Below are 10,713 nucleotides of genomic sequence, written 5' to 3'. Positions count from 1 at the left end.
CATATTGCCGAATCCAACACTGAACCAGTTTCACGAAACTTAGCAAGCAGTTTGCTGACTGTAGCATGGGAGATGGGTGGTCTCGTTGGGTGTCTTGTATTGAAATATGCTGCAATGACCCGGTTACTGCGTTCACCAGATATCAACACAATTTCGATCCACTCCTCACATGTTAACCTCTTCGACATGTCAATGGCTGTGAACAAAGAGAAACTTGTAAATAACTCATGAAAGAATAAAGTTACGTTGAAACCAAGCACACCATTGTTTTTCTTGTGACATTACTAATAAGTTTGATGTGTCACATTGCCCTCTTCCTATTGAAAAAACAAAAGTTGTATCCAAGATGGCCGACTTCTAAATGGCCACCATGGTCACCACCCATCTTGAGGAGTTTGCCCCCTCACATATACTAATGTGCCACAAACAGGACTTTAATATCACCAACCATTCCCATTTTATTATGGTGTATCCATATAAAGAGCCCACCCTGTACACAGAGAGGATGAGGTGGAGAACATACTTGAAAACAAAGCTAGAACACAAAGATAGACACACAATCATGAGAAACAAAATGATTACCTGCAAGGTTCAAGTAGTTCCTCCAGCTTTTGCAGTCTGTCAAGCTCCTGGTCAGTCAACATGGTCACCTTGCTGTTTTGCTGAGTCAGAATGGTGGTCAGCCCTGATTTGTTTCTCTGGATCCGCTTGATCATCTCTAGGGTGGAGTTCCATCTTGTTGGAACATCCTGAACAAGCGGTTCTGTTTGATGTCCATGTGCAGCTTGCTGTGCCTTTAATTCCTGAGCATTTGCTGGACTATGCTTAAAATGTCCAACAATCTTGCGACATTTGGCCAGAGCCCTTTCAAATGTGCTGTCATTAAGAGAAACTGTGACCGTTCTTTGCAGAATGTGGGCCATGCAGGGCATGTGTTCAAATGGAAGTAGTCTGGCGGCTGCAACCATGTTATAAGCACTGTCGGTGCCAAGCGTGGCTACCTTGTCCTTGATTTTCCATTCGTTTACAAAACTCAGAAAATGGTCAGCACACGCCTCAGCAATAGTGTCTCTCTTCAGTTTTACTCACTGTTAGTGCAAACGATTGCACAGTCCAGTTGTTATCAATAAAATGCGCCGTGACCCCCAAGTAATTATCGTTGTTCACCGAAGTCCAGTGGTCTCCGGTGAGAGCGACGTTCCTTACTTGCAAAAGCTTGCCGGACTGCTAAGCCCGACACAATGGTCTCGACAGTCTCGGCACAATGGTTCCTCTCGAGGGCAGATTGTAACACACATCTCCTGATGCAGTGCGAATGACTTCTCTCAGTCCATCATCTTCTACTATGCTAACTGATCGGCAGTTTTTACCTATCCAAACAACCAAGGAATTGGTTAATTTTTCTCTCACATTTTTTGTTATTCATCCACAAGCACCATTCTCCTGAAGCGCAGACTGGCAAGGTCCCGTAGAGGCGGATTCAGTGTTTGCTCTCAGGTGAAACGCCAGTGATGAACTGCTTCTGTGGTACCTGAATTCAGCTTTGCAAATTGTGCACCTTACTCATGTTTTGTCCAACAAGCCATCAGGCAACTTCTTAAAGAGAAACTTTAAGTACGCCCTCGTCCATGCTTGTGTGTGTTAGCTAGTGTTAGCTAGATAGCAGCATGGTGTCACTTCTTCTTCTTCTAATCATTTCTGTCAGGACAAACGCCAGCATAGCACACTGTTGCCCCCTCCTCCAGAGGTGCTCATGAGTTTAAAGGTCTTAGATTACAGGAAATTAAAAAAAAAAAAACTGTGTTAAATTTTTTTAACGCGTTAAACATTTCGCATTGATCTCAACAATTAACGTGTTAATTTTGACAGCACTAATATATATATATATTGTAGCATCCCTCCAACAGAAGACAGAGACGATCGGTGTTCCGGCTACCGGTGTTTATTAAGAATAGTAACACAGGCTACTGTGGACCATAGCCAATGCCAAAACAACAGGGAAATAACGCGCTCTCCAGAATCAACACAAACCCCGACTCTCGCTCCTTTTTCCCGCACACACCCACAACAACATTCTCTAACACCCATCCCCCGAACACTCTCAGCCAACCACACACATGATCTTCTCCAGACTGTCTGTCATTGGTAGCTGATCTGATTGACAGGCCAACCGGCCTCTAGAATACTACACATTCAAGGACACTAAGTAAATCACCATGCTGCCGGTGTGGTCCAACTATGCCATAAGTGAGTGGCAATTCTGAACACAAAACACTGATAACACAACAGTTAACTAACTTGTAACCCAGTCCGTTACAATTTACACAGCTGACAGTAAACTTGACTCAATGGCACAACTTTCCTTTTGGACCTATTTCTCAACCAAGACTACACATTGTGTAACAGTTCTTCAGTACTGAAATGTTTACTTGAAAACTACCCCTCAGTTATACTAATATAGATTTCTGTATGTGTCTCTGTGTTCTAATATGACTGCCTTACAGTTTTGTGTTAACCACTTGAACTTTTGAAAGTGCTTTCATTAAGTTAGACCACTGTCTAAGACAGTTATGATTATGAGGCCTTGCAAGTTATCCCAGTAAATACAGTGTCCGTCTTGGATCAATAACAGCCTAATCCCCTCGTGGCTTATACTACGTGTATACACACAGACAGACAGACAGACACACACACACACACACACACACACACACACACACACACACACACACACACACACACACACACACACACACACACACACACACGCTTTTATAGATTGCACATCCACAAATTTGCACAGGCACATACAGCTCACCAGTAGGAGTTTAATCCTCACAACTGCCACCGGGTTATCAGCTTTGGTGCTTTCAGTCCATTATAGCAAATAGGAAGAGAAACTGAGCAAGGATGAAAGGATAAAAAAGAAAAACAGTTAAAATGATGAAGAACTAGCAGATGGGAATTTTAAGCAAAAATTGGGTATTTAATGGTGCATTACTTACTGGGTATAGTGTGTAAGTAAAATTAGTTTTAAGTTTCTGGAGGCTCCTATAGAAAATGTGTAGTAGGTCTCGTGTTGTACCAAATTAATATTTGTTAAACTTTATTCAGGTTTAGGTGATTAGCAGGAAGCAACAAAGTAGTCACACCTGCTGTGTAGTGCATTGACAAGGTTCCAACATTTATGTCAAATATAGCTAAACCAGTGAAGCGTGATTTGTCACTCCAAAGAACACATCTCCACTGCTCTAAAATCCAGTGGTGGCATGCGTTACACCACTTCATCCAGTGCTTTGCATTGTGCTTGGAGATGTGAGGCTTGTCTGCAGCTGCTTCTCCATGAAAACCCATTCCATGAAGCTCTATATGCACTGCTAAATCTGAAGGCCACGAGAAGTTTGGCGATGTAGCGACTGGCTTTGCAGATAGTTAGCGACCTCTTATGTGCATCAGCATCCACTTGTGACCTATCACTTTGTGGATGAGTTCCTGTCATTCCCGATTACTTCTGCTTTGTTATAGTGGCACTAACAGTTAACTGTGGAATATTTAATACTCCATGACTGGACTTGATGCACAGTCCCACAGTGCACACCAGAATTCCCTGAGCTCCTGATAGGGACCCATTAAAAAAAAGAAATCTTTGTAGAAGCAGTCTGCATGCCTAGGTGCTTCATTTTATACACCAGTGGCCATGGAAGTGACTGGAACAATTCAATTCAGTGATTTGGATGGGTAACTGAATACTTTTGGCGCTAGTGTACCTTTACTTTACTACTCATCCATCTGCTTTTCCATAGGAATGGCTAAGAATGTACTGTTAATTGGTTTGTTTGTTAGATAGGCTATGCATAGATGACAAAACTGACTAATAATACAAACATAAGGTCTATCATGCAGATGTTTGAATTGAATTATTCTTTACTAAATTGCATGTAGTTCAGAGCATCCAGTTGGCGTAGTTCAATCATATTTGGATATTGCTTGCCTTCCTTTGGTTGCTTTCATTTTTTAGAAGGTTATGACAACAGCTCTAAAGGTTGTGCTGTTTTGAACCATTTATACAGCAAGGAGAAAAATAGTACACTTCCAACAAAATTTTGCTGCCCTACAGGTACAATGTATTTAGTAAGAAAATTGAAAAGTTCTTGTTTTGACAGAGGACCTTGGGAAACTGGATTACCAACTGGATTACTACTCAATGACAATAATTTTTCAAGAGTAACATTAAATAATGTTGGCAGAGTGAGTGGAAAAAAATTATTCATTAGCTTAGTTGCAATGAGTTTCAATTTTAACTGAATATTATCAGTAGGAGCACAGTAAGAAACACAGTGGAAAAGCTCTGTGGCATAGCAGAAAGGGCAAGGGAGGTAAAACAATTTTATTGTAGAAACTTGAAAATATTACTAATTTTGCTAAGAGATTATACACACACTAGGTTTTGATAGTGTACACGGAATTGAGTTATGCAAATTATTCATTGGAGAAATTGTCCCCAACTCTGCCTTGCTGATTACTGTAATAACATTTTTAACAAATTAATATTTTTCCCTACATAATATATTTTTTAGCGTTATTAGTAAGATTTAAAAAATTGAAACAGACAACACACACACGCACACAGACACACACGTGTATTTCATGCTGGGCTGTGAAAGGGAAAAAACAATTGCACATAAATGCAAATATGATTTCCTTGTTTGCATATCAAACCATGTCTTGGTGTTTACACCCCTTAATTACAATGTTTAATTAATTACAACAGGAATGTAATGGGGGATATTTACAAGTCTTCAAAGACTGTAAGATAGAGAAAATAAAATGATGTGCACAGCAAATCCATCATGTCCAAATTAACACTGTCGGATTTGATTTCAACACTATTAAAGTGTCTATATGGGTCCACACCAGAGAGTGTTAATTTAACTCTTTTTGGAGAGTTGGTACGTTAACTCTGATTTAGTGTTAAACACCAAATCTGTCTGGAGTTGATAATTTAACACTTGGTGTTAAGAATTTATATATTAACTCTCAAAGAGTATTTTAGTTTAACTACGTAAGAGTTATCTTCTAATTCATTCTAAAAAGCGGGAATTTTACTGTTCTGTACTTCTAGAAATTTCTTTTGGAAATAAACATTTACTAAAAAGACGCAATGGTTTTTGAAAAACATTTATTCTGAACTGTGCACCACAATTTCAAAACATTTTCTGAAAGATGTAACAGTGTACATGTTCTCACTTTCATTAGAATTTTGTTTATCAAAAGGTCTGACATGGTAAATGCAAATAACAGCATTCTCATCACTTATTTCTTCAATACAATATGCATGTCCTTCATTCATCCCTTTGTGGAACTTCAACGCACTTCTGCTCTCCCCCATATTCCATCTTCACAAGCATATCCTGTGCGGAGATTGAATAAAAATTAGTTGACACTAATTAATGGCACAAATAATCCAGTAAACAATTGCAGCACAGTAAAAAAAAAAAAAAGGAATCCTCTTTGAGCCATTACTTGTGTAAAGTATTTTCCCAAAAGACAAAGACACAGGCAACAGGTAATACTGAACTAAATGTAAAACCTCAACCTTTTTAATTTTTACTTAAACCGTGTGCACAAAACTCTGGAGGGATCTATTACTTTACTTACTTAGCACTTAGTTCTTCCTACGTCGAGCGGCGCATCGGGCAGCTAGTGATCTCCATCGATGTCGGTCAGCAGCGACTGCTTCAGCTTCGTCCCAGGCAATGTCGACAGTTCTCAGATCGTCCATAAATGTTCGACGCAATGTGGTCTTTGGTCGGCCTTGCTTTCGCTTGCCAGTGCGTGGACACCATGTCATGGCAATCTTAGCTGGGCGATGAGGGGGTAGGCGTAAAATATGTCCCGCAAAGCGAAAGCGCCTTTCTGCAACAACATCGGCTAATGGGCGGGTGCCTGCTCTTCGTAGGACCTCCTCATTTGTTATTCGGTCCCGGTAGGAAATTCTCAGGATTCGCCGCAAGCCACGTTGTTGAAGCACGTTCAGGTGTTGAATAATTGCACTTGTTGAGCGCCAGGTTTCACTAGCGTAAAGTGCAGTAGGGAAGACTATAGAGTTCAGTAGTCTGATCTTGACCCTTACATTCAGGGAGGTCGAGTTCCAAATAGGTTGGAGACATCGCAGGACACCAACTGCCTTCCCTACTCTGGCGTCGACATCCCGATCAGAGACCCCGTCATTCGAGATGATGCTGCCAAGATATGTAAAATTCTCCACCTCTTCAGCACGTTGTTGGTTGATCATGACAGGAATGCGGGCACGTGCATAGCCAACTCGGAGTACCTTGGTTTTTTTGCCGCTGATTCTTAATCCAACTTTCGTTGCCTCCCTCTGCAGGGCCACGGTCAACTTTTGGAGGTCTTCCTGAGTCGAGCCCAGCAGGGCGATGTCATCTGCGAAGTCCAAGTCAGTGAGATTACGTGCTTCGTGCCAGGGCACACCGATGCCAGCTTGGTCAACTGATCGTCGCATGATGAAGTCAATTACCAACAGGAAGAGGAAAGGGGATAGCACGCATCCTTGTCGGACGCCAGTATTGATCTTGAAGAAGGCTGTGCAGCCGTCATCCGTCCGGACGCAGCAACGGGAGTTGGAGTAGAGACAACGAAAGGCATCTACAAACTGCTGAGGGACTCCATAGTGGTGTAGGATAGCCCATAGAGTCGGCCGGTGGACGCTGTCAAAAGCCTTCTCGAAGTCAATGAAATTAATAGAAATCTTCTTTTGGTGTTCCAATGTTTGTTCAATGATCATGCGGAGGGTGAAGATTTGCTCGATGCATGACCGGCCACTCCGAAACCCAGCCTGCTCTTCTCGCAATCGTTCGTTCACAGCGTGTCGTAGCCGATTCAAAAGAGCGAGGCAAAACACTTTCCCGGGTACCGACAGCAACGTGATGCCCCGCCAGTTGTTACAGTCTCCCAAATCACCTTTTTTTGGAAGTTTGATAATGGTGCCTTTTGTCCAATCATCGGGTACATGTGATGTTGACCAGCAGGTGTTTAGGAGTCTTGTGAGGGCGGCTTCAAGATGGGGTCCACCATGCTTCAGCATTTCGGCGAGGATTTTCTCCAGGCCTGCGGCCTTTCCACTCTTGAGGAGTCGGATCGCTGTCTTGACTTCAGTGATGCTGATTTGTCCGATATCGACAGGAAGAAGATCCATGGAAGGTGCCAGGTCTTCGGCCTCGAACCGTTGGGGTGGCTCAGGTTGGTTCAGAGTATCGCGGAAGTGTTCGACCCATCGTTGTTCTTGTTCAGCTGCAGTAAGGAGGACACGTCCATTTTTGTCTCGGATTGGAACACCGCGGCCACCACGAGCCCCAGTTAGATCTCGTACAATGCAATATAAGGTTCAGGTATCGTTCCGATCGGCTGTTTCTTGGGCTTCGATGCCTTTAGCTTCGATCCATTCACGCTTGTCACGCCAGCAGCTGCGTTTGACCTGTCGGGCAAGGTCTTGGTAGGTGGCCATGGCCCTCTCACGCTGGTCTGCAGAAGCATGTGGGTCAAAGGCCACCTGGTCCCGAACTGACTTTCCCAAGCGATGTTGATCTATAAGTTCCCATGAACGGTCGGAGATCCAGCGCTCCTTAAAGCCGCCCCGTCGGCGACCAATCTTCGATTCTGCTGCACCGACCACAGCCTCTTTTAGCTCATCCCAGAGTGTATCTGGATTTTTGTTGTTATTTCCTTCCGCAGCAAGGAGCTGGAAGTGGTTTCTCAATTCGAGTTGAAATTCCGCTGCCGTATTTGCATCTTTTAGGCGTTGAATGTTAAAAGGACTTGGCCGCTGCAATCGTGGTTGGAGGCGCTTCAGGTGAAGTTTACATTTGGCAATTAGCAGGTAGTGATCCGAGTCAATGTCGGCTCCACGCCACACTCTAACATCGCTAATGGTGGATGCCCAGCGGGATGATATGCAGATGTAGTCGATCTCGCTTGTATATCTGCCACCGGGGGCCTTCCACGTCACCTTGTGTATCCGCTTGTGGCCGAAGAAGGTGTTCTTGATGGTCGGCCGGTTTGCCTCACAGAACGAGATCAGCCGCCCACCGTTTTCATTTGTCATTGTTGCGATTCCAAACGGGCCGATAGTCGATTCCAGGCCATCCCGGTTACTGCTTATTTGCGCGTTGAAATCTCCGCCCACGATCAGCAAATCATGACGCGGGGAGTTGTCAATGGCATCCCGGAGCATCGCATAGAACCCATCCTTGTCAGTATCGTCAGCCTCTTCTGTTGGAGCATATACTTGAAGAATTGTGACTTTCACATGCCTAGCTTGGAAACGAGCTAAGGTTAGGCGGTCTGAAATGGGCTTCCAGGCCAGCAATGATGTTGTTGCACGTCGCGAGAGGATGAAGCCCACGCCACGTGCATGGTCTTGGGCATGGCCAGAGTAGAGCACCATCTTTCCATCACTAACCATCTTCCCACTTCCTGCCCATCGCATTTCTGAGATGCCCAAGATGTCCATACGGTACGAGTCAAATTCATATAGAAACTGGGCCAATTTACCTGTTTGGTACAGAGTCCGTACATTCCATATTCCATAACGAGTAGTTTCTTTTGGGTCGAAAATTGGTCGACGCATCGGGCAGTGGATGACCCGAGGGCTTTTCTCCACTGTCGTCATTAAGGGTTGCCGATCATCATCTTCGCCCTGATTCAGTCGATACTGAGATTCACTTGCTGTTTCCGTAGCAATTGGAGTTTTTACAGGGTGGGGTTGCTAGCCCCACGCCCAACCCTCCTCCTTTCTCATCCGGGCTTGGGACCGACAATGGCAGAGTTGGAGGGATCTATGCTAACGTAGAATCCAGTCAGGACGCCTGCTACTGCTGTTTGCTCGTTTTTTTTTATTTTTATGGGCGATCGTTTTCAGGCTTCAAGTAGCACCATTATACCAACATTTCACATTCTAGACATTGTTTTAGGTGTATTTGACCAAAAGTTTGACTGAAAATTCACATGCAAGCTTTTTTCAAGGCTGTGATATTTGCCCGTAAACAATACCTTTCAGCTAGCTAAAACAGAATATTATGCTATCACCGAGCAACATGGCTAATGCCTTTCACACAGCTTTGTCTCAACTCCAAAGAGCCACAGAAGTAAAAGCTCATAATAATAATTGAAACAATCTTTGAAAAAACGACTTACCAAGCATCGCAAACAACTCAAATATGTAGAGCAAACTGTTCTGAAACGGCTTCACTTCAGCTTCAATTGGAGCCGTGCTGGGGGCGGAGTCTGTGAATTTACTCTGTTGGTGTCATAGCCCCTCTAGGAGTTCAGAGTTAAGAGGTCAAGAGTTAATGTTTCCATTGTAACACCTCCAGATTTGACAGAGAAACACTCATTTTTAACACTCGATTTTAACTACTATCATTTTACACCTCAGAGTTACATTAAAAGAATGTGACTCTGCTTAGAGTAAAATTAACTCTACTTTTGCAAGACTATTAACACCAAAACATTTAACACTTTTGAATTTGCTGTGTGCCATCAGAAAGCAATGTATTAAGATTTTATTAAGCTTTTTAATTTTTATGGTGTTACATGATGTCTTCATTCAGAAACATTGAGTATAGGAGGCTTAAGGGGAAGATTTTGAAATAAATTTTTCTATAGTAAGGGTGCAGTGGCCCCAGTCTTCCAGTCTTAAACTTCCACCTCCAGTAAAGCTTCGATTGAATGAGACTAAGGACATTGAGTCCACATGGACCATGTTCCACGCCTTCATTGCTGAGGCTGCTGCAAGTGATTGAGGGTCTCCTCTTTGGTGGCCTCAGGATTTCATCTTTGCTTTTTGCAGATTATGTGGTTATATTGTCTTAATCAGGTGGTTACCTCCACCCTGCAATGGAGCAGTGTGTAGTGGAAGGAATGAGAATTAGCACCTCTGAGACCAAGTCCAAGACCATGTTTCTCAGCCGGAAAAATGTGGAGTGCCCACTCCGGGTCAGGGACGAGTTACTGCCCCAAGTGGAAGAGTTCAGGTATCTTGGGATCTTGTTCATGAGTGAGGGGAGAGTAGAACATTTGACTGAAAGATTGATGTGTGTGTTGTGGTGAAGAGACAGCTAAGCATAAAAGCAAAGCTGTCAATTTACAGTTCAATCTACGTTCCTACCTTTACCTATGGTCATAAGCTCTGGGTTGCCATAAATGCAAAAGTTGATTTCTTTGCCATAACTTTAAAACTTGAAATAAACTGTTCCCTATGGAGACGCAATAGTGTTTTTTTCCCCAAAGCTGACTGTATCTTCAGTGACATAGTCAAATGTTTTCAACTTTTAGCTTAACAGTTCAAATTTTATGTTAGCCATCTGATAACCACTGAACAATTTTCAGAATGCAGGAAAGGGGCTTTGTGGTGTCACATATTATATTACTGAGATGGAAATTCAATCAGCTCTGGCATATATATATGGGAAGATGAGTTTGTTTCGTAAAAATGTTGGTGTGCGATGTTTTTCATATTTTGTCCTCTTCCTAAGGATTTCAACTCTGTTCCCTCATGCTAAGAAAAATCACTTTGATACACTGGTCACACACCATCTATATTGCCGCTTAATGCCTGAGTGTGTATGTGTTTGCACGTGCATGTACATGTGTGTTTGCATATGATATTCCTGTTTCCACCTTCTTTTTGGTTAG

The 10,713-nt window shown here is 43.0% G+C and overlaps 2 protein-coding genes across 2 annotated transcripts in view; both read right to left on the bottom strand.

Moving 5' to 3' along the window:
• The window catches only part of LOC113036734 (zinc finger BED domain-containing protein 1-like), a 3,364-nt gene extending 1,602 nt beyond the window's left edge, over positions 1 to 1,762 (bottom strand). Inside the window, exon 1 of the mRNA XM_026193187.1 lies at positions 583 to 1,762. Within this exon, the coding sequence (XP_026048972.1) occupies positions 583 to 968 (386 nt within the window). The 5' untranslated portion in view covers positions 969 to 1,762. The remainder of the gene's footprint in view (positions 1 to 582) is intronic.
• A 5,378-nt stretch (positions 1,763 to 7,140) lies between these two features.
• LOC113035725 (craniofacial development protein 2-like) lies at positions 7,141 to 8,689 on the bottom strand. The gene has a single exon (XM_026191369.1). It carries the CDS (start codon positions 8,687 to 8,689, stop codon positions 7,406 to 7,408), a length of 1,284 nt encoding a protein of 427 aa, XP_026047154.1. The 3' UTR covers positions 7,141 to 7,405.
• Positions 8,690 to 10,713: the final 2,024 nt, after the last annotated feature.

The sequence above is a fragment of the Astatotilapia calliptera genome, chromosome 14 (genome assembly GCF_900246225.1).
Source record: "Astatotilapia calliptera chromosome 14, fAstCal1.2, whole genome shotgun sequence".
Taxonomy (NCBI): domain Eukaryota; kingdom Metazoa; phylum Chordata; class Actinopteri; order Cichliformes; family Cichlidae; genus Astatotilapia; species Astatotilapia calliptera.
Note: the sequence above shows the minus strand (reverse complement) of the source record. Positions and strands in the feature narration are given on the sequence as shown.